This window comes from Mycena indigotica (assembly GCF_014461135.1).
Source record: "Mycena indigotica strain 171206Taipei chromosome Unknown Mind.scaff0009, whole genome shotgun sequence".
NCBI classification, from domain to species: Eukaryota; Fungi; Basidiomycota; class Agaricomycetes; order Agaricales; family Mycenaceae; genus Mycena; species Mycena indigotica.
In genome coordinates, this window is record NW_023503008.1 from 1,076,619 (window position 1) to 1,097,285 (window position 20,667).

The following is a 20,667-nucleotide window of genomic DNA, read 5'->3' on the forward strand; positions in this document are numbered from 1 at the left end:
TAATTAAAACACGGCGCGTCGCTTGCGACCCGTAAACTTTGAGTCGTTTGGAACGCCTTCTTTGCCTCGTTTCCGGTACAACTGTCCAAGAGTCAACCTTTGACCCAGCGCAAACACGCCAAACAAACCTCTTTCTTTTTGAGGATCCAATCTCGATCCTTGATGTTTTTCCGTTTACCATTCTTGGTTTTTTCGCGTTCCCTTCTCCTCTCGAACCGCGCCTTTCCGCCATCATCAACCTCCTCCCCGTCCAAGCCCTGAGGCAGTGATGTACCACCTCCACCTCCGCCAACAAACAAACACAAAAACACCTTTTTGGCTTTTTTAGAATTCGGGTAGTCAACCACGATACCACCTCCAAAGCCGGCCTTCTGAGCAATGGATGTAATGAGTTGTATTTGGTCGTCTGACGATGGATAGAATTGGAAGACGGCGCGCGATGGATTTCGCAGCGCAGAATGGAGGGTTTGGAAGAATCGGGCTAGTCGGTGAGGCGGTGAAGACGTTGGATGGGAGGTTTCCGCGTTCAGCAGCCATTGCAATACTGATATGCTGATGGCCCCGTCAAAGCTGCCTGGACGGAAGCCAAATCCTTGGCCAATATCTTGTAGAAACAGGTCTCCTTCCACTTCCCGTTCGAGTGCGACCTCTTCCAAACGGTCAGGCCAGCAGCAAGGAAAGAGTATATATATACCAAGCATGCTGGGTGCGATGTCGACGCCAGCCCAGACATAACCCTCCTCGTCTAAGATTTCACCAGACAGACCAGAGCCGCATCCGATGTCCAGCAGATAGGCAGGTTCATCAGGGGGAAGATTTAACAGTTCCAGGGCGCGATAAGTCATGTCCGCTTGTATTTGCTGATTGCGAGTGCTGCCATTCGTTTCGACATCGAGCAGACAATTTTCTGGGATGACCTACTTTTGGGTGTACTTTTTGGCCTCGGAGTCGCCATAATACTGCAAAAGCTCAACATCTAGGTGTTTGGCCAGCTAGGGCGTACAATTTCTGGCGGCGCGATGAGCTCTGGTCGGGACATGATGGTGTTGGGGAAAAACTTGTCAGACCTGATTTGGCACGCGAAGCAACTTGACGATCACCGCCATGTCGAAGCAATATAAAGGCATCGGCGAGGACCTCTGGAAAAGTCGACCGGAGAAAGTAGTGGGTGTCCCCGCCCAACAATATCCGAGCTTGTCTTCATGGTTATCTTGCATAGAATGCGGAATTGTTCGCCTTGACTTATGGCGCGCTGGTCGTCCAGCTAATCCAAGACTACGAAGACTACGCCGAGGTCAACAAGCAGCTGGAAAAGATGGGCTACAACATCGGGACGCGACTGATAGAGGATTTCCTGGCAAAGAGTGGTATCGGTCGCTGTGCGGACTTTCGTGAGGTTGGCGAGGTGGTCGCAAAGGTGCGTGTATCGTTCGTTGCTCTGACTGTCAGTTGCTAATTATCAGAGATAGGTCGGCTTCAAATCGTTTCTAAACATTACACCGGCAGTGAACCATAGCATACAACAACCACCGCCTTCTCCTGGCCGACCAGCAAGCACTGGTCCAATGCAAACAAGTGCAGGATCGTCGTTTACTCTCACATTAGACGAGAATCCCTTGGCGGAATTCGTAGAGCTTCCCGAGGAAACATTGGAGGGTGGTCTTTGGTTCAGCAACGTGCTTTGTGGGGTCATACGCGGTGCTTTGGAGATGGTGGGTTACCCATAACCATATCCTCGGCTTCTAATCGCCCATTTTGCAGGTTCAGATGCAGGTCCAAGCTGAGTTTATATCGGACGTCTTACGCGGAGACGAAACAACCGAAATACGCGTGAAATTGATAAAATACCTCGAGGAAGAAGTACCCGTAGGAGACGACTAATCGAACCGTATCTATTTATGCGTCAAGCAATCGTGTACTTGCCATAGTTCTTCTCCGGGTCGAAGACCTGCATGGAATGATAGTCAATAAACTACTGAAAGGAGGGTAAGGACGGATTACCTCCCAACGTGATGCGGGGAAAATATGTTTATTGCGTTGGTAGTAGCTCCGTTCCACAACCTTTCCAGCATGGGACTCATCCTTCTCAACTGTCGCGTCCGAGAGTAGGCGGACATCATCATGGACGTCGAAATTGAATAAAGGTCCCGACTTGCCCCGGGCCTTATTGATAATGAAATCATAGAAAGTGTAGTGCTGTAGTAGATGGATGAGAAGGCTGAGGAATGGTTGATAGCATACGAACATGAGGAATGATCAGGTCTTCCTGGAGTCCCATTAGTTTCTAAGACCCTGAAGGAGCTAGGTCGCACCTTGATATACATGAGATTATCCACGCTCACACCGCGCAATTCTGGGCATTGGCTGCGACATTTCTCCAGGAAGTGGCCAATTTCATCTCCTTTCTTGCACTGACCGAATAAGGAAAAAAAAGACAAGGATAGAAGGAACAAACTGACTTTAACGCTCTTGCGATGACCACTGCCATCCCAATAAGAGTACGCAATCTCGATCTCTTCCAATTTCATATCCTCTTGCTTTTGCAGCCATTCCAATCTCAGCCGCTCGCGCTCCTTACGTTCCTCTTCTTCTCGCTCGCGGTCTGGTAAAAACGACGTATCCACGGCAGGATTTTTTCTGAACTTGCTTCGCTTTGCAGCACGTTCTTCCTCGTCTTCTTTAGCACTGGGACCGGGTGAATTGGTATCTCCTGCGCCTTCCTCGTCGTCCAAAGCAAACGACAGTGTCACTTTGGAAGCTTTTTTCCTCTTCTTGGCCTTTTTATCATCCCTAAACAATCACTCTATAACGTTAGGTACAGAATCCAACAACAGAAGTAGACAAATACTTGACAGCATTGGACTTCGCCGCCTCGCGCGCCTGAGTCTCCTCAATTTCTCTTCGGCGCTGTTGAAAGTCTTCCAAGTGAACCAATCCGACGGTGCTGTTCTTCAAAGAATCCTCCACAGAGTCGAACTGGCCGACGAATCGGTTGGCGGAGGGCCGCGACCTTTCGGTCTCTCGGACAATGGCTTGTTTCTGTCGTAGGAATTCTTCGTGATTTTGAAGCCGTTGCTTCATCAATGCGTCCTCTGGTTTGGCTGCCATCGTGGTTGAGAGAAAGGTGCGTCACGGCGGTCACGACAGCTGATCCCTTCACCCCCCACTCAACCAGAGGCACTACAGGTCCTGGGCCTTCCGCTATGGTCTATGTGTTAGGCGTTAATCTACCTGACCACCATTTAGTTAAGGTAAAACTCACTCTTTCTATCTCCAACGCCGTTGACCAAATGTAGTTCGCGCTCACTTCTTTCTATGGCATAGGCCACCACACTGCGGCGCGTATCTGCGCCCGTTTCCAAATGCATAATACCTGCAAAGTCCGCGACCTGTCGCCAATGCAAGTGACTGCCCTCGCATCATTTCTCTCTTCGCCTAAAGACTCGCTCTCCCCACTCCGTTTTCCCACTGCCACCCCCGACTTCACACCATCCACGAAGCCGCATTCCGAACTCTTGACTGAGTTCCGTGCTCAGCGCGCTAAACGCGAAGTCGACAACAAAAAGCCCGAGTTTCTTCTACGGCGGTTACGGGATAGACGGGTGCTACCGGATAAGCTGAAGGAACTCAAAATAGAGGCTGAGCTGAGACAAGTCGTGCGGGAGAACATCGCCCACCAGAAGATGATTGGAAGCTATGTTGGTCGGAGACATGCTATGGGTCTCCCAGTTCGTGGGCAGACAACGCAGAATAACGCCAAGACGGCGAAAAAGCTAAATAGGGTAGAACGCTGGGCATAGAGTGTGTGTAGAAGAGGATATTTTTTTCTAATCTGATCCGCTTTGGGCGACCCGGGTTTAGAGGAACCATGCACCAACTATCAGGTGTCATCGTCACCAAGCCCTTCTTGACCCCGCACGGCCATGGACAACGAAAAAGGCGCACGCGATAAGCCATTTCCTGACGTCGACGTTGTCTCCCATGTGTCTGACACGTCTGGACCCCGCGATCAGACCCATAGGTCGCTCAAGAGTCGGCATATTCAGCTCATTGGCATCGGTGTGTGGTTGTTCTCCATATCTGCCTGTCTTTTTTCTAAAAAAAACACACGTCAGGCGGAACCATTGGAACTGGTACGCGTTCAAGTCCACGCGACCGCGTCATATCTAATCAAGAGGAAAATAGCGTTGTTCGTGCAAATTGGCTCCAGTCTGACTAGAGGTGGTCCTGGAAGCCTATTCCTTGCTTTCACGATATGGTCAACATTCATTCTTGCCGTCAATAACTGCCTCTGTAAGTCTTTTGTTGGAACAAGATCGTCTCCAACTCAGTTGATTCCACAGCTGAAATGGTTACATGGATCCCAATCGCCTCTCCATTTGTTCGTTTTGCTGATAGATTCGTCGATCCTGCTCTTGGCTTTTGCGCGGGCGTCAACTTCTTCATATTTGAGGCCGCTCTCGTTCCGTTCGAAGTTGTGGCCTTCAATCTTGTCCTCCAATTTTGGACAGATAAGATCCCGATATCTGCAGTGATTGCGGTGAAGTCTTCCTTATCGCTATTCGTTCAAGTTTATGCTAATGAATTTGGCAGTTTGTTCTATTATGCTACGCGTTAGTTGTCTGCGTTCCAACATTTGGGTTATTGCTCATGTATTCCAAGTTTTCTCAACCTTTTTGCTGTGGGATGGTATGGAGGTGCGTCTGAACCCATTTTTCAAACATTTCTGCGGGACTCATTTCTTCTTCGTCTAGAGACGGAATTTTACCTTTCCATCGGGAAAGTCATCCTTGCTGTGGGCTTGATGCTTTTCACATTTTTTACAATGGTTGGGGGGAACCCGCTACACGACACTTATGGCTTCCGCAACTGGAATCCGTCTAAGGTCCCAGGTGCCCCCTTTGCTGAACATATCAAAACTGGCGACCTCGGGCGCTTCCTCGGCTTCCTGAGTTGTTTGATTCAAGCATCCTTTACAATCGCTGGACCGGATTATGTTTCGATGACGGCTGGCGAAGCAGAGTTCCCGCGACGCACACTTCCACGTGCATTCAAAGCCGTGTTCGTCCGTCTTACTGCTTTTTTCGTCCTCGGTTCTCTCTGTGTTGGTATCGTTGTGCCATACAACGACGAAAATCTTCTCAAAGCGCTATCTGACGCACGACCGGGTGCTGGCTCGTCACCCTACGTTATTGCCATGGAGCGCATGAAAATTCCCATCCTCCCGCATATCGTGAACGCACTCATCATGACCTCCATCTTCTCCGCCGGAAACAGCTACGTGTACTGCGCCAGTCGGACGCTTTTCGGTCTTGCGCTGCAAGGCAAGATGCCGAGATTCCTTGCCATCTGTACTAAACGCGGAGTTCCCATCTACAGCGTCCTCGTAACGCTCGTTATCGCCCTCTTATGTTTGTCGTCCTTTGCTGTGCACCCCCGCCTGACGCATCTAGCTTTCTTGCAGGTGTCAAATAACGCGTCGGTCGTGTTGCAGTGGTTTGTCAACCTCGTAACTGCTTCCCAGCTCCTCAACTACGCCATCATCTCGTTTTCATACCTGAAATTCTACTACGTACGTCTTAAAACGTACATTACCAGACCTTTTTCAACCCCAGTAGGCCATGAAGGCCCAGGGTATCCCAAGAGATTATTTGCCCCACAAATCATTCTGGCAACCTTTCTGCGGGCAAGTCTACCTTCTTATTGAAACGCTCGCTGATCAGACTGTTAAAGATATTATGCTTTTGTTGGAACCTTCGTGATGGCATTTGTTGGGGGTTGGACAGTCTTCCTGCCAGGGAATTGGGATGTGCCAACCTTCCTATTCTCCTACGCGTCACTTGGTAAGTATTATTTCTGGCAGCGCACATCGAAGCTAACATTATGCAGGTGTAGCACCAGTGCTTTTCATCAGCTGGAAAGTCATCCGTCGCTCGTCCGTACGTGAGCTCTTTTTCGATAGTGAGCCCAAAGTCAAACGAATGGTTTTCCAGTGGCAGCGGTCAGAAGACGTGACATTCTTCCACAAAGAGCGGGAGGAAATCGACTTCTACGAAGAGTCGAGTAAAGAACCGGAGAAATCAAGTGGATGGATCGGTACAACGCGCGACTTTTTATTTGGATAGACAATCATATAAATTGCTAATTGCATCAGATAAGATAGGTGCGACCAAGCATGCAAAGTCGTAACTGGGGCATCAAAACCTTTCGCGGTGCCTTCTGAGACAATCTTGCTAGTTCTACTACTCTCGTCTCTTGAAGCGCACAAAGCCCAGATGTAGGCATTACAAGGCGAAGTTGTAAGGATTAATCGGTTTCCCCTGGGTAAGAACTCCGCGTAGATATGCTGAAGAGAGCTTAGGGTTGCGTTGTTGCGAGCCTTGTCCCGAGGCCTGGAGATTCAGTCAGTCAAATGACAAAAGGCAGGACAACACCGACATTATACGCGACATTGATGAGGCCGAACCGCACGTTGTACCCATCTGTCCATTCAAAATTCTGCAGTCGCGTCAGATAACAAGACGAACGAGAAAGAATATTTCTGACGTCGATGCAGCTCCAGGGGATGAAGCCTGTCAAGGGAAGACCCTCGTCCAACGCTTGCTTCATGGCAATCAGGACGCCCCGGTACCACACAATTCTATCCACATCCTCCAAGACCTGTGCCAGAGGGAAATTGGTCTCGTTCAACACGCCCATGCCCGTTTCCGAGATGAGAATATTGGTCGCGTTGTACTTCTGGGCTAGATACTTGATGCCCCCGTAGATTGTCGGATGGGACGCGTCAAAATTCCAGTCGCTTGCAGTCGGACGGCCGATATCAATCATCGTGCGCGGGTCTTGTTGGAAGGAGTCGACACATTCAGGGAAGCTGTCGCTCGACTTGGTACAATGTTTCGACGCCGTAACCCACTGGCTGGTGTAGAAGTCAAGGCCTAGGCAGGATGAGAAAGAGGAGCATGCAACATGATCAGTATACGCGCCAATGAAATCGACGGATCCTTTCAAAAGAGCTTTTTCTGCAGGACTGAAACGAAGAGGAAGCACACCACTTGCGATCAGAGACGCGGGATAGTCGCCAGTATAGACCGGGGCCACGTCCCAGCCGACTTCCTTCAAGACATTAATTTGCCGGTGGCTGGAGCAGAAAACAGTAGGCATACGAAATCCATAGCACGCGCAGCAGCAGCCTGGTCTGACGGACTCGACGGGTCCAGTGGAAGCGAAAGCCCTCCATCGACCTTGAGCCCGATTTTGCCTTTATATTTACCTCGGCGAAACTCGTCGACGGCGGCAGCATGCGCTAACAATGCATAGTGCATACAAGTATATCTTGCTGTGATTGGTGATTTGACACCAGGGGCAGAGCCAGGATCTGGGCCAAATCCTTCTGTGCAGCTGGAAGGATTTGTCTTCTGTTGGACCAAGAACATGAAAGAGGGACCTACAATGTCCTGGGCTACCAAAGCGTCCAGACCGTCATCATCTACGGACCAGAAGACAAACCTCGTTCATGGTGACCCACATCGAGCATGAATTTCCCAACGCCGCAAAAACTGCTCGTGCGTATGCCCTAAAGTCGTCCACGATTTTGTGATTTAGCCAACTAAATGATGGTCAGACAAGTCCATAATACGAGTGAAAGTCGGAGAACCCTCCATATTCGCTCTAAACATTAAAGGTCAATGCGACCGAAACCAAATCAAGTTGAATCACCTGCAACGACTGAGGGAGGTCCCAATGATAGAGTGTCTGCAACACCGCTGAATGGCAACACCACAGACAGCATCACATGAACACGCACACAGATGTTGGACATTCCCAAGGAGTTGCTTTTGTGGATCACATTCTGGTAGAACGCGAGGCCGGCTGGACTAAGAGCGCCACGACCACCAGGCATGATGCGGGTCCACGAAATGGTAAAGTCGTATGTCCCAACCCCCAACGCGTTTCGGAAGAGTTGCAAATCCGTCGCATATGAATGGTAAAAATCGTCCGCGACGTCGCCAGTTGCACCATAGGTGATGACGTCTTTGCGGCGGACAAAGGTATCCCAAATGGATGGCGACTTTCCATCCACATTCCACGCGCCTTCGATCTGATAATGTCAGGAGGAGTATGAGGGTATCAGAACCTCAACTTGGTAGGCACTAAAACGCGTCAATATTCTCAAAGTCGAAAGTGAAAGTCCGGATGCCTTGTTGCACAACCGTAGACGAAGCCTGACGGCAGGGCAGTACCGTCTAAATACAACTGCTGTTGTTGCTCAGACGCAACAAAGGTGATGCTGCTGGTGAGCAGAAGGAGAGGAAGGAAAGACAGCATGGCTTCAAACGAAAGACCGACAGGTATTTGAAGCCTTCGAAGGCCGGCTTCGCATGGCGTGGCCAAGTCATGCGGCACTATTTCTGACGGCAGGTCTTCCTAGAAGTCTTCCACGGTGGCAGAGCGCGCGGTATCAAGCCTGGAGTAAGAATACAGATAACGTTGTTTTGGATTACTTCCTAGGCAGTTACAGTTGTAGTGGGAGCAGCAGGAGGTGGGTTAGCAGAGCTACGGCCCTCGACTCGGATATCGTAGCCGTATCCTTTACCGAAGCTTCCCGGGACATCGCCTGGTCCTTCGTAATGCATCTTGGAGATGTCGAAGTTGCCTGGAAAAAGCGAGTCAAAAAAGAGTCAACTTGGACGACATTAGAGCTCACCGAGGAAGTGCCAGCCATCTTGCTTGATGTGGTATAGGTTGCAAGTATTACCGGAGAAAGCATCCCGATGGCCCGCGGCATAGATACTCCTTCGTCCTAACTCTTGCGCTTCCTCATCCGACAAGTCCCAGTGATAGCCCTGATCAAGGACACCATACGCATGTGTACTTCCCGAGCCAACAGAGAACAGGTCGCCTTTGAGCCGGGTACCATCCGAGTCTACATAGAAGACCGCTGGTCCCGTTTTGTCCCATCCACAGATCATAGTGCCCTAATAACATCATCATCAAATACGACTGAAGCAATTCGGTTCCACATACCATGCTCAAGCCCATGCCCTTGTAGCTGTAGACCAAGTTGCTCAAGTACTTGCTGGCAGCAGACACAGAAATCCGCTCCCGATTGCGAAGTTCGTGCAAACGGCAGTGGATTCCAAGATACGTCTCCCAGTACTGGCAGTCCGCTATTTCAACGTCAGAGTTAGGCCATAAACAACATTGACGACTCACCAGCACCACCAGCCATCGTACCAAGTAAATATGGGTTGATTTCGATCACCTTTTTCACTGTCCCAGAAGCTAGAACGCAAGTGTTTAGTGTGCAATATTGGATGGAAGACAAATCCACATACCAATATAGCTTCCTGCCGTTGCTCGGGAGTCGACAGCAACGATAACACCCCCTTTGTAACGGAATGCGAGTGTTGTGGTACCATGCTGAATCTTGATTCTGCAGCTGGGGTCGGCATGGTCATCGGTGTGCAGTCTGAGAAAGGCAGAAGGCTTGGGATAATGTTAGTGAAGTCTTATGATGAAGAAAAACACGCTCACATCTGGTACAGCAGGAACAGCGAATGTAGGCACGCCATTTGCGATATTGCCAAAGCCAGCTTCCGATCCCCAGGCAGCATCCGAGAATTCTTCGTCATCTGCAGCCAACGCTTTCGCCTTGCGCGCCTCGCTGAGCGCGCCAGTTGTAGAAAACCGTTGGACGAAGGTGTTCATGATTGTTCAAAGCAAGCCGCGTCAGCCTGTACGCGTCTTCAAGTCACGCGTGACAACTCACGCGTGACAACTCAGCTCTCCAAATGCCAGATCTGCCCCCAGAAATCCTCATGGAGGTATTCAGCTACTGCTGCTTGCCTTCGCAGTCATACTATCGACTACAAAAGAGTCCTGCGCTTAGTCTCATCCAAGTTTGCCAGGAATGGCGGTCAATAGCCCTCAGAATGAACGAGCTTTGGGCGTCCTTTGCCCTTCGACTTCCATCGCTTACAGGATCCACCACAGTTGAACAAAATCTTCTTGAGCTACTGTCTTTGCACCTTGCACGTTCTAATAGTCATCCACTGTCTATCGATGTGGATATCGACAACAGTCCAAACTGTAGTCTGTCGGAGGCTGGTTTGCAATATATAATACTGCTGTGCCAACATTCCCGTCGATGGTTTGATGTTAAGCTGCCAATAAACCATACGACACTCCCGCTTCTCACCTCCCATCTTAGCGGCAGTCTTCCCTGCCTCGAAAGCCTCCACCTGCGGCTTGATGGAGCGATTGGCAAAGGTTCTCATGGTGCCCCGTTCTTCGCAAATCACGCAACCAATCTCAGAAAGCTCGTTCTGCTCTGCTCTATGCCCTTTGATCTTCCACTCCCGACTGTCCAGCTCACGGAAATGCATCTCGGTGCAGCAGCGACAATGGCTCTGCTCCAAATAATCGACAACGGCGCGTGGCCATGCCTGACGATTCTTCACCTGAATCCTTATTACCAACTCAAATCCTCTGATGGCCCTCCCCGCCTTCTTCCTCGCCTGAAGAAACTAATCATCGCTTTGCGTGATTCCTACAATCGCAACCCGATCATCGACCTTCTTGACAGCCTTCAAACTCCAGTTCTCGAGTCTTTCGAGGTCTGGGGTCTACGCGGGATCATTCTTCCCCGACACTCGTTTGTCTGCTTTATGCAGCGCGCCAGTTGCAAAATCACGCATTTGCGTGTCACCTTTCAGGATAGCCTCACCACATCCAACCTTCTCCATAACCTCCGGACGCTACCCATGCTCTCGCACTTGGGCATATTCGCGCTGGGAAGTGAAGCGATGAATACGGCGGCCGATATTCTTCAGGCTCTTACTATATCATCTTCGAGTGATTACTTGCTTCCTCATCTCACCAGCTTTGAATTACAAATCGCGTCGTTTTTGACCATTCTGCTGGACATGGTCGAGTCCAGACTCGCACCAAGAGACAACTTCTCCCCAATTCAGTGTGTCGCTTGCCACAATAGTCCGCCAACCACAGATTCCGCGCGATTGGCTGCTCTGACCAAACAGGGTGTTGTGCTCCTCTGGCCCCCACGCGAGCGACCGCGAAAGAATGCAATATTCATGCTGTAGCCGTCGGAACCCCTTACCACTTTGCAACTAAGGATTGAGGGTGCTTCCTTGTTTGAGCTCTTTGCTGGTAGTTAGAAGTAGCTGACAAAAGCTGAAATAGTTTGTTTGAGATTATTTCAGCTGTAGGTTCCGATGTCAATTTCTTGGTTGCAAGTATCTGAATACGATTATGGTGCTATAATTTAGCTGGCGGTACACCGTCTAACATGGCAGCGATTTCGTTGGCGAGTTCATGCGGAGCTTGTTGCGTGACCTGTGAGATTAGATTAGATTAGATTAGAGATGACGAATGATAAGACTTGGACTAACCAGATGCCCTGCCTGTGATATACGAACGTTGGACGCGTTTTCCGGCCGGAGCCATACGCGTTCTTGCGTTGAATTGGGACCCCCAATCCTGTAAAGTCAGTCTAATCACAAACACAATGGGAGGAGACTCACTCTGGCTCGCCTGGACGCCCGGGCACAACCCATCTCAGCGGGATGCGGGGGTCAATAGTGGGGATTAGATCCCAGACCGCGCCACTGGTGCTTGTCGCTTCGAAATTGAGCGCTTCTTGCAGCGCTGGCATGGCCAATCTTACACTTTCATCGGAGCCTTCAACTAGCCCGTATTCAATGTATGCCTCGAGAACACGCGGATCCCAGGACGCAAAGAATGGATTCGATTTGAACGAGTCTGATGCTGCCTGACGAGAGGGCCACGATTCGCGCCGAGAGAGGGCTGCTTCGGTGCGTGATGGATGACCTGGAGGAGTGCTAGGGTCGGTTGAACGTATAATGACTGGGTCAATCAGCATCAGGCTGGTGAATAGCCGGGGCTCCATTATCGCTGCCCAGGCACTGCAACACCCGCCAAATGAATGGCCCACGGTGAATAGATTGCGGTTGCTGAAGCCGCGAATTCTGCGCAAAGCGCTTTCTGTCGGGGCTACGCGGGGGGAGGACAAGCGGGAGCTCTGTCAGGACTTCGCTGGGGAGGAAATGGAGCAGGAAATTGAGTATGTCGCGCGCATCGTCGGACCAGTCGCAAGCCGTAAACGGTGCGTGGTTAGCCACAAACGAGGCGCCATGGTGGTTTGCCTCCCAGGCCCAGATTTCGTCTACGTCGCCGCCTTTCTTCGCGAGCAAGTCCAGGATAGCTGGCTCCCAGATCCTCACACCAATGAAATGTTTGTTTTGGTGGTAGGAAAAAACTCACCTCCTTCGGGAACCCATTGGCATGTGCGAGAAATACTGTCCTTCCATGCCCTTGTGGCTTGAGGGCCACATACCGGTTGACAACATTCACCAACACCCTTTCATGTCTTCCCCGTTCACCAGCCTGTTGCGCTTTCACCCACTCCAATCGTGCTTGCGCGACAGCTCGGCGTTCGTCTTTGCTAGCGGTAGGATCTGCTGGTGGTGGTGGAGGGGAAGTTGCTGGGGCAGTCGATCGAAGAAAGTTGGAGGGGACAACATGGGTGGTGAGAGAGAAACGGGGATCACCAAATGGCTTCTTCGGTTGGCGGATAGAACTAAATCGATTGGCCAGCGCAGATTCGAGGGGCGGAAATACTGGGAGTAAAGCCGGATGGCTTTTGACTGGTGGACGGGCGACAACAAAGCGGTAAGAAGACATGGCTCGGGCTTCGTTGTTGTTTGTTAACCGAAGGCTTACTTTTTATAGGTGCGAGATAACCGGGCCCGGCTACAAATTACGGTGCTATTGATACAGTACATAGTTCAAGCATAAGTAAACAAGTCCTTACATGCCAATACCTCCCAGAACCTTGAAAACGTCTTCCTGCCGCTCGCGGAAAGCCTTCAGTCTCGTCATTCCCAACGACAACGCATTGACACGATTGGTGAACGAAACTGCTCTCCCTTCTACACTCCGTCTGCCTTCCTCACTCTCTGTTCGACCCTGAGCATACCCCACGCCCTGCTCAAGCATCAACCTTACCCGATCCATTCTAGTGGTCGGGATCGGTTTGCCGTGTTGAACACAGTCCATTGCGGTCTCGTTGTCCTCATCCTCCAACGCTCGCGCCGCTTGGCCGATGGCGGCTAGCTCGCTCATAAACGGCCGAAGAGGAGGGGGACATTGCTCGATGGTCAATGTCTGGCCGAGTACACCGACAATAGTGTTGTCAGGTGTGACGGAAGTTGTCGCAACTTGAAGGATCGCAAATGCAACAGAGGCAAAGTACGCTCGTGTTGGATCGGTTTTCAAAAGAGCGCGGAGAGAGGGCTGGAGCTCTAGAGCATCTGCAATACAGGCATATAGCGTTTCACGGATGAACTCGATGGCTGGGGAGTCGGGGGTGAGTAAAGATGGGGAAGCTTTTGGGAAGCCGCTATTAGAGGGGCCCGCAGAAGCAGGAGCCGGGGAAAGAAACGAGGGTGACTGTGGTGGGAGGTCACGATTGGCATATTGTGGGGAAGCATGCCCATCCAACGAAGATCGCGGAGAAGAATTCGCAGATGAAGTGGGTGATGGATCGTATACCGGAGGAGGGACAAAGGTAGCACGTTTGGGGCTGGGAGTTGCTGGAGCAGCGCCAGAATCCAACGCGGCTTGGAGGTCCTCTCCATACCGCTCCTGAAATGACCGCCGTTGACTGATTTCAATGGCGACTGCTCGTAAATCTGCCGCAATTCCATTGAGAGACGGTTCGGTTGGAAGGACTATTGGTTGAAGGCCACAGATAATACGCGCAAGATCGTGCTGTAGCTCCGGGGCCAGGGACTGGATCGGCGCAACTGTCTTGCTCCAGACACGTAGAAAAGCAATGAATGGTTCAGGACAGTTGTCATAGCTGAGTTCCATAGGAGTTGCAGACTTGGAACTGCGAGGAAGTGGGACAGAGGGAGGGTTTGTAGTGCATCGGAGAGCTGCGAAATAAAGACATAGAGCGGGTCCTTGATAGAATGAGAAGAGAAGGCTATTTCAGACGACGACGACATACCAGTGATCATTAAGTCGCCCTCTGCACCAGCCAAAATATCAGGATCCAAAAGATGCTCGGCCTTAGCTTGCGATAATGAGCTTTTTAGATATCTAAAACGCGCATTAGAGCCGTTAAAAACGACAATGAGGGAGCCGCTCATACCTGTGGAAAGCATCGCTGACGTAGGACTCCGAAAGAGCCGACGATGAGCGTATGGGGAGCGGTGGGGCGGGCATAGATGGGGACTTGGAAGAGGTGGTCTTTGCCTTATAAGCGAAATTGCGTCACAGAAAGCGGTGTTTGACAGGTCGGCAAACATCCCCGCCGAGCAGATGCTGTGCCGTTCCCATCAGAAACTCCAAACAGGTACTTTTTCACTTTGGTCTGTGGATCCTTGCTGGATGCTCGTCTGAAAAAACAAGCTGTGCGAAACCGCTGCGGAGAGCCTATGCGACGATTCGGACGAAGTGGATTTCTCCGGATGCGGGGGTGATCTATTCTGGAGACAGTCTCTGACTCTCCGGGATGTGAGAGCTGTGAGGAGGTTTCTCTCAGCCAGCCTTGAGAGTGTTGTGAATTGGCGAGATTCGTAATTTTTGCAGACTAATCCTAGGGTGTTGGCTCAGAGCCAACCAGAAGCGAAGCAAAGCGAACGGTCACACGTCACGTTTCTCCTTCTTGACGCGTTTGTTTTCGGGGTCTCCTTGGTGCACCATTCATGTCACCCGATAGAGGTGACCATCTTTACCTCTACACCCACACTCTTTGTCTGAACCCGTATAATGCCAGCCCGCGCAGGGCCATCCACCGCCAAAGCCGCTGCCAGAACTAAACCAAGGGCGGCCACCACAGAAGACGAGGAGGAAATCACTGTCATCGAGCCCCGAAAGGTTCCCGCACGAGCGAGCAGCCGGCCGGCCGCGTCAAAGGGAAAGGGCAAGGCAAAGGCTGAAAAAGAGGTCGAGATTGTGGAACAGTCGCCAGATGAACTAGACGATCCAGGGCCTGCGAACGGCGCTCCAACCATTGCTGGGCGAAGTAGGATTCAAGCAGCCCCAACAACAAATAAATCTGCCAATTTTCCTGTGCCGCATTCACGCCAGACGGAGCGGTTGACGCGTCGATTGGAACAGGTAGGTCTCTCATATGCGGTAGGGTTTTGGCTCAATTGTACAGGCCAATAAACACATCGCGGAATTGGAAGCCCAACTTAAGGAAGCGTATAGGGTGCGCACTACCGAAGCAGAGGATTTGTTAGCACAACAACTAGACAAACACCAAGAGGTCATCCGAGGTGCGTCTCTTCGTCTTTCATGATTTATGTATTATTGACGGTTGAGCAGCAAAAGACGACATTATAAAGCAACAGGCAGAGATGCTGTCCCACAAAGAACCGCTCGCCAGCGAGGGCAAGACCTCTGTTCTATACCTCGTCACTCGTGAACAGGCAGACGCGGACAAGCGTTCAGCAGAGGAGCAGGTGACATTTTGGAAACGTGAGGCGGACCAAAGGGCAGATCAAGTAGAGGAGCTCAAGCAAAAAGGTTCATTTCTCGCTCGCTCTTCTGACAGGAGCTCATCGTCGTCATCATAGTGAAAGACCTCGAATACGAAGTGGAGTTCGAGCGCGAAAATGCGACTAAGGCGCGTCAGCAAAAAGGCGGACCTCTTTACACTCCAGCGCCGGCCTCAGGTCGCAATGTGCTTGGCGCGTCAGAGCCAAAGCATGCTGAACTCATCAAGTTCTACGAGGACATGACCAACACGCTTGTCACGGACATAAAGCTGCAAGAGCCCAAATTCTTCAACCTCGACGAATGGCTGTTCACGTGTATTTATACGTACGTCAACAAGGAGGGCGAGAACCAACGCAGTCTCGGGTTCAGCCTGCGCTTCACCCACGAGCCATTGGATGACGAGGATGCAGAAGAGCCTCAATCAGTAAACGATCTGGAAAAGCGAGTACGGTTTACGCCCCTCACGCTGGACAAGGAAAGCCCAGAATTTGTCAACGTCCTCGATTTTCTGGGCGGTGGATTTACGTTCCAGAGGACACAAGTGCGTTTTTCTTTGTTTCTCCCTTGAGATCAGCTGCTCACTTTTGGAAATCAGTTGCCACTATTCTTCAGTTCGTTGTTGGAAAACATGAAACGAGCTTGCGAGCCTCCGCCAGAAGAAGAAGACGACAGTATGGAGGTGCAATGATGTGGAGTATACCCCCGATTTATTGTATCATATCTACTGTATGATTATTTCAGATTATCTCCCCGTTGTCGGAGCTCGATATATAAGCTCAAAGCGGCGGAAGAGGAGCGACAGAAGCCAAGCGACCGTAAATGCGAGATCTAGAGAAAAAACCTGAACTCGACTCCGAGCCAGGCGAAGGCAGTTTGAACCGCCACTTAGCGGGGAATGCACAGCGTCCGCAAATTTCAGGCCTCGCCGCCTCAGTGGAGGCTTGTTTAACGTTGCGCGAGACCTGATAGCTGACTGACGACAATATTACCTCGATCATTCCAATATTCGTGCACTTATGATTCCAGTACAATATAATACAAGCGGCCGTACAACGTTCAGACTGTCTTATCCTTGGGTGGCTCGGAATTGAGGCAATAGTTCAGAAACTTGATAAACCATGGATCGGGCAGAGGCTGGAAGTAAGCCTTTCTGCCATGTGCGGCCCAGACGGTCGCTACAAGCCATGTCAAATCGGGTGACACAATGTGAAGCCGCAACGTACAGTAAGCCTCCTTCACCTCTTCGTGTTTCTCTCGGAGTCTGTCACATTTCCACTTCGCAATCTCCTGCTCGTCGGCACTGAGACCAGGCTTCTGTCGCTCCGCTTCAGCCGCATTGAGCTCTTCCAGCGTCGCATCGATTAGTACATCGAGCTCCGGCAGACGGAGATGGTAGAGATTTCGCGTCTCGTGCAATTCTTGGGCAACCTCCGGGGCAACCTCTTGACTTTCCATGGTCACTTTGGTGAAGGAGTGGGTGTTGAGGCTGTGTTGACCTGTGACCCAACTTTATGTACTGGAGCGATAGACTAGATAGGATACCGACTCGGAAATCCCAAATCTTGGCTACGCAAACAGATCCCCTTCCAGCCAGTAAGCAATTTCGCCTCGAACCGTCTGTCACGAATTGAATAGAGAGTGCAAAGGGAGGCTTTGTTTCCGCGACCGCGACTGGAGGCTTTCCGATGTGAGTGGCAGTCCCATTTATTCTGGGAGGCACTCATTTATGTGTAATGACAATCTCTTAGGTACTTGAATGCATGTGTAAAAGTATAATTCATTACAGGTCAACAAGATCGACGATCTCCGCCACCAAGGGTGCCATCCGATACCCAACAGCAGCAAGAAGAGTGAACTCGACAAGAGCTAATCCCGTCCCCCAGAGGTAGAAGTACTCGAGTCGCTGGGATGGGCGATATAGCATTCTCAACATTTCGACGAACCCACGGCCTGGGATAGGGCCTAGCCATTGTTCGACAAACCGCTGTTCCAGTCTGATCGCGATGCGTTCTTGTTGAGTGTCCATCGTCGCAGGAAGCAGAAATGATTTCAGACGTAAAAAGAGATGTAGTATTCGGACTCTTAGGTAAAATGTCTAATTCGAAGGCCGCAGACTAACCTCCAAGTTGCCACTGACAGTCGAGGCTCTTCGCTGTTTGGCCATCGATATACGGATGAATACCTTACGGCGATCCAACTCCCAAACTCGCGGAAACTGTCATGGTTAGTGATAGCCAAAGATGAGCAACAAAGAATAATGACTAAGCAGCTGCGTCAACATAGCAGGCCAACCCAGAGGAAAAAAAAGACTGAGGTAGCGAAGGAAATTGCACCTGTTCTCATCGAAAAAAGAAACAAGAAAGCGGGCGCTACGTCGTTGGCCTTTGAGCAGAGCCAGAAGTCGTCAGTCGAGGATGTCATTGACAACGTTTGAACTCGACATTGTTTTGATTTTTTTTCAGCCGAATTACAGTTATGTTGCTGGCGACCGTCTTTCTGGCATGTTTTGTTGCAAGCGCAGACTTGACTTGGCAGCTAGCGCAGCGACATGGGCTATGGTTACTAGGATTCCGATCTTTGAACTTCCACTTTGGACAAGTTTGTAGGCTCTTTCAATTGTAACGGGTCTTGAAAAGTAGAAAGGCCTAGTCACGGGCGAAACATGACTTCAAAGCTGCGAGAGGCGTTCACCAACGAGTCGTTTGTTGCGAGCGTAAACAAGTGGACGTCGAAATCACGTGCAGGCGAAACATAATCTTGGACGACAGGAAGCCGATTCAGAGGTATGGGCACACATCTAGCGAACAAGGTTATAAGTAGCGAGAGGGCAATGCCGGTCATGTACTTGCTTCCCGATTTTGCTGATGCAGTTTCAAGTCTCCGAACTATTTCAGATGTTGCTCTATCAAGCAAATGCCAGAGGATATTACATGCAAGGGTATCTGCTATCCCATTATAATTACTACGCAGCAGGAACGTGAACCGCAGTCTTCTCAACAGTGGGCTCTGGCTCGGCGTTAGGCTCCGCCAAAGGTGTCGACAACCCAACACTCTGCAGCTTCTCTCTAAGTTTATCTTCCTCGTCCTCCTTCGCAAGCCGCTTAAGCTCCTCCTCCAAATCATCTTCGTCAAACGCGGGATTGGAGTCAATTCCAAGCGCAATGTCCCCGCCGATACGAATCGCCTCGTCCACCTCACGAGCATCTGCGTTGGCTTCGGCCAGCGCGTCCATTGTCTTGTCAATGCTGTCACGTTGGAGGGACTGGTGAGCGAGAATAGAGCGTAAAGTGCTTGTTGATGCTTCGTATGATTTGAGGATCTTCCGAAAACATAAATCATGCGAAAGATGAAGAGCAACAAAACAAGTACCTCAACGTCACCAGCAGCAGTCTGCACACTCATCTGTGTGGCTTCTAATGTTGCCAGAGACCCTAATCGTTTCTGCAGTAAATCTTCGAGCTGCTTCCGTGACCGTAAGTAGCTTAAAGCCATTGATTTGTGCTTGCGCTGCAGCTCCTCTGCAGCCCTCTGAGTACATTTGTCGATTTCTTGTTGAATGCTCGCAACTTTGGCCTTGAGATGGTCGACTGCTTCTTTCAGCTCGAGCATTCCACGGTCAATCGCGGTTATTTCCCTCAGAGATGTCTTCGTGTCGACGAATTTAATAACCTACGGATACAAATGAGAAAGACATCGAAATTTCTTGAAGGAGCACTCACATCACCGTCAACAACGACAGCGCCTCGATCCCGTTGAAGAAATTTGAGCAGTATCTTGACTTCGGTATCTGACAGTGCCGGAACAAAGTTCTTCTTGAACCCGTCTTGACTGTATAGCGAGTCCGCAGGCTCTCCAACTGATTCTGCTTGTTTTTCTAGCACTGCCTCGGCAGCAGACTCCACAAGGGACAAAATCACGTATTCGCCCCACCAAGAGGTGTCTTTTGACGAACCAGACACGAAGCTGTCTTCTCCGACAACACCCAGCTGCTCCAGGGCCCACCATAACGGCTTTCCAACGACATACGCGACTATCCGGCCGGGGAGCCAGCCAGGGTTATACACAGATTCCACAGAATTGAGAAATTCGGTTTGCGTAAACAACGCTTTCTGGGAGCGGAGCTCGGCCTTGCTAAGCCCAGTATGGTCAGTGAAGAGGGTCTTCGGATGACGGTGGCACGCGACTTACGAGGACTGTGGGTAATGCGAGAGGTCTGCCGGCACCAGGTACACGAAGGAGGGCCATGAGACTGGCGTCGGCTTTGAGCACAAGGCGGCTTTTGGAGGGCTGAATGCCAGAGCTGACTACGGCTTCGAGTGTTGTTCGCCACCACTCGACATTGGCGCTGAATGACGCTGGGTTAGACTTCTTGTGCGGCGATATGTCTGCATAGAGAGACGATAGACGGGAGGTTGATGCCGCTGCATATTGGGGGGGAGGGCCAGCAGGGCTGGGGATGCAGGCATCTTGCTGGGCGTGTTCATGGTGGTACAAAACAGCAAAGTACAAAGTGACCAAAAGTGTGACAACTCGCGTAACTCTCCAAAATTCAGTTTCAACCACTACCACCCGCTTCAGCCTTTGCCCGAGACCATCCCCCTGCGCAATGGGACAAGCTTTGCGAAATGGGATAGAGGAATAATTGGCGAATGGGCATGCACTTCTGACGACTCGACTGCTGGCGAATAAGAAGATATGCTTGACGCGTCCTTTGAATCCTGGATTTCAGTACTCAACCACAACCACTTAATGAGGCCTCTCACATCGATAATTGGCAGTGTCAGAGAACTCGACGCAGGCTCAGGAGTTGATAGTTTTGGCAACACCGTTCTCCGACTGTCCTCTGAACCCCTGACATCATCTCTTGTCAGGGCCACGCCTGGGTTTGCCAACCTGGCATAGACGTAGTGCGGTCCATATACTGCTGACGGGGCAACGCTAACCGCCCTCCTTCTGCGCTGTCTGTGTATCTTGTAGACCACCAACAGAGCTATTCCAACGCAGAGTGCTGCAACTCCGCCGATAACACTCCAGAGAATCGTTGACCGACTAGGGCCACCATTAGAAGCGGAGACTGCTGAAGGTGTAGAGGAACTAGGCGCCATGGATTATCAT

General features: G+C 50.8%; 12 protein-coding genes across 12 annotated transcripts; 5 read left to right on the top strand and 7 right to left on the bottom strand.

Annotated features, from left to right (window-relative positions):
* Nucleotides 1-3: 3 nt before the first annotated feature.
* On the bottom strand, nucleotides 4-1,039 carry MIND_01015200 (uncharacterized protein; the record flags this gene model as incomplete). Its single annotated transcript, XM_037366745.1, has 5 exons — nucleotides 4-81; nucleotides 129-649; nucleotides 695-873; nucleotides 922-959; nucleotides 1,004-1,039. 5 exons carry the CDS (start codon nucleotides 1,037-1,039, stop codon nucleotides 4-6), a joined length of 852 nt encoding a protein of 283 aa, XP_037216139.1.
* A 50-nt stretch (nucleotides 1,040-1,089) lies between these two features.
* On the top strand, nucleotides 1,090-1,881 carry MIND_01015300 (Trafficking protein particle complex subunit BET3; the record flags this gene model as incomplete). Its single annotated transcript, XM_037366746.1, has 4 exons — nucleotides 1,090-1,164; nucleotides 1,220-1,417; nucleotides 1,470-1,712; nucleotides 1,762-1,881. Exons 1-4 carry the CDS (start codon nucleotides 1,105-1,107, stop codon nucleotides 1,879-1,881), a joined length of 621 nt encoding a protein of 206 aa, XP_037216140.1. The 5' UTR covers nucleotides 1,090-1,104.
* A 22-nt stretch (nucleotides 1,882-1,903) lies between these two features.
* On the bottom strand, nucleotides 1,904-3,123 carry MIND_01015400 (uncharacterized protein; the record flags this gene model as incomplete). The annotated part of the gene is made up of 6 exons (XM_037366747.1): nucleotides 2,849-3,123; nucleotides 2,460-2,790; nucleotides 2,313-2,411; nucleotides 2,246-2,266; nucleotides 2,002-2,196; nucleotides 1,904-1,948 (listed from the first exon to the last, which is right to left on the bottom strand). The coding sequence occupies exons 1-6, from the start codon at nucleotides 3,106-3,108 to the stop codon at nucleotides 1,904-1,906; spliced, it is 951 nt and encodes a 316-aa protein (XP_037216141.1). The 5' UTR covers nucleotides 3,109-3,123.
* Nucleotides 3,124-3,203: 80 nt separating this feature from the next.
* MIND_01015500 (General amino acid permease) lies at nucleotides 3,204-3,800 on the top strand (the record flags this gene model as incomplete). Its single annotated transcript, XM_037366748.1, has 2 exons — nucleotides 3,204-3,251; nucleotides 3,297-3,800. The coding sequence occupies 2 exons, from the start codon at nucleotides 3,204-3,206 to the stop codon at nucleotides 3,798-3,800; spliced, it is 552 nt and encodes a 183-aa protein (XP_037216142.1).
* A 123-nt stretch (nucleotides 3,801-3,923) lies between these two features.
* Nucleotides 3,924-6,125, top strand: MIND_01015600 (General amino acid permease; the record flags this gene model as incomplete). Its single annotated transcript, XM_037366749.1, has 12 exons — nucleotides 3,924-4,059; nucleotides 4,116-4,133; nucleotides 4,186-4,293; nucleotides 4,344-4,540; nucleotides 4,594-4,613; nucleotides 4,663-4,697; nucleotides 4,755-5,411; nucleotides 5,454-5,572; nucleotides 5,619-5,690; nucleotides 5,734-5,843; nucleotides 5,890-5,939; nucleotides 5,974-6,125. 12 exons carry the CDS (start codon nucleotides 3,924-3,926, stop codon nucleotides 6,123-6,125), a joined length of 1,674 nt encoding a protein of 557 aa, XP_037216143.1.
* A 2,379-nt stretch (nucleotides 6,126-8,504) lies between these two features.
* Nucleotides 8,505-9,708, bottom strand: MIND_01015800 (Proteasome subunit beta; the record flags this gene model as incomplete). The annotated part of the gene is made up of 6 exons (XM_037366750.1): nucleotides 8,505-8,653; nucleotides 8,705-8,975; nucleotides 9,025-9,167; nucleotides 9,214-9,282; nucleotides 9,336-9,486; nucleotides 9,535-9,708. 6 exons carry the CDS (start codon nucleotides 9,706-9,708, stop codon nucleotides 8,505-8,507), a joined length of 957 nt encoding a protein of 318 aa, XP_037216144.1.
* A 74-nt stretch (nucleotides 9,709-9,782) lies between these two features.
* On the top strand, nucleotides 9,783-11,102 carry MIND_01015900 (F-box domain-containing protein; the record flags this gene model as incomplete). Its single annotated transcript, XM_037366751.1, has 1 exon — nucleotides 9,783-11,102. The coding sequence occupies exon 1, from the start codon at nucleotides 9,792-9,794 to the stop codon at nucleotides 11,100-11,102; it is 1,311 nt and encodes a 436-aa protein (XP_037216145.1). The 5' UTR covers nucleotides 9,783-9,791.
* Nucleotides 11,103-11,378: 276 nt separating this feature from the next.
* On the bottom strand, nucleotides 11,379-12,723 carry MIND_01016000 (AB hydrolase-1 domain-containing protein; the record flags this gene model as incomplete). The annotated part of the gene is made up of 4 exons (XM_037366752.1): nucleotides 11,379-11,499; nucleotides 11,544-11,934; nucleotides 11,975-12,248; nucleotides 12,304-12,723. 4 exons carry the CDS (start codon nucleotides 12,721-12,723, stop codon nucleotides 11,379-11,381), a joined length of 1,206 nt encoding a protein of 401 aa, XP_037216146.1.
* A 126-nt stretch (nucleotides 12,724-12,849) lies between these two features.
* MIND_01016100 (uncharacterized protein) lies at nucleotides 12,850-14,271 on the bottom strand (the record flags this gene model as incomplete). The annotated part of the gene is made up of 3 exons (XM_037366753.1): nucleotides 12,850-14,006; nucleotides 14,054-14,145; nucleotides 14,198-14,271. The coding sequence occupies 3 exons, from the start codon at nucleotides 14,269-14,271 to the stop codon at nucleotides 12,850-12,852; spliced, it is 1,323 nt and encodes a 440-aa protein (XP_037216147.1).
* Nucleotides 14,272-14,817: 546 nt separating this feature from the next.
* MIND_01016200 (uncharacterized protein) lies at nucleotides 14,818-16,240 on the top strand (the record flags this gene model as incomplete). The annotated part of the gene is made up of 5 exons (XM_037366754.1): nucleotides 14,818-15,168; nucleotides 15,212-15,329; nucleotides 15,379-15,579; nucleotides 15,630-16,093; nucleotides 16,148-16,240. 5 exons carry the CDS (start codon nucleotides 14,818-14,820, stop codon nucleotides 16,238-16,240), a joined length of 1,227 nt encoding a protein of 408 aa, XP_037216148.1.
* A 368-nt stretch (nucleotides 16,241-16,608) lies between these two features.
* Nucleotides 16,609-17,007, bottom strand: MIND_01016300 (uncharacterized protein; the record flags this gene model as incomplete). The annotated part of the gene is made up of 2 exons (XM_037366755.1): nucleotides 16,609-16,727; nucleotides 16,776-17,007. The coding sequence occupies 2 exons, from the start codon at nucleotides 17,005-17,007 to the stop codon at nucleotides 16,609-16,611; spliced, it is 351 nt and encodes a 116-aa protein (XP_037216149.1).
* A 1,507-nt stretch (nucleotides 17,008-18,514) lies between these two features.
* On the bottom strand, nucleotides 18,515-20,657 carry MIND_01016400 (uncharacterized protein; the record flags this gene model as incomplete). The annotated part of the gene is made up of 6 exons (XM_037366756.1): nucleotides 18,515-18,871; nucleotides 18,922-19,221; nucleotides 19,272-19,679; nucleotides 19,741-20,022; nucleotides 20,145-20,261; nucleotides 20,316-20,657. 6 exons carry the CDS (start codon nucleotides 20,655-20,657, stop codon nucleotides 18,515-18,517), a joined length of 1,806 nt encoding a protein of 601 aa, XP_037216150.1.
* Between the last annotated feature and the right edge of the window lie 10 nt (nucleotides 20,658-20,667).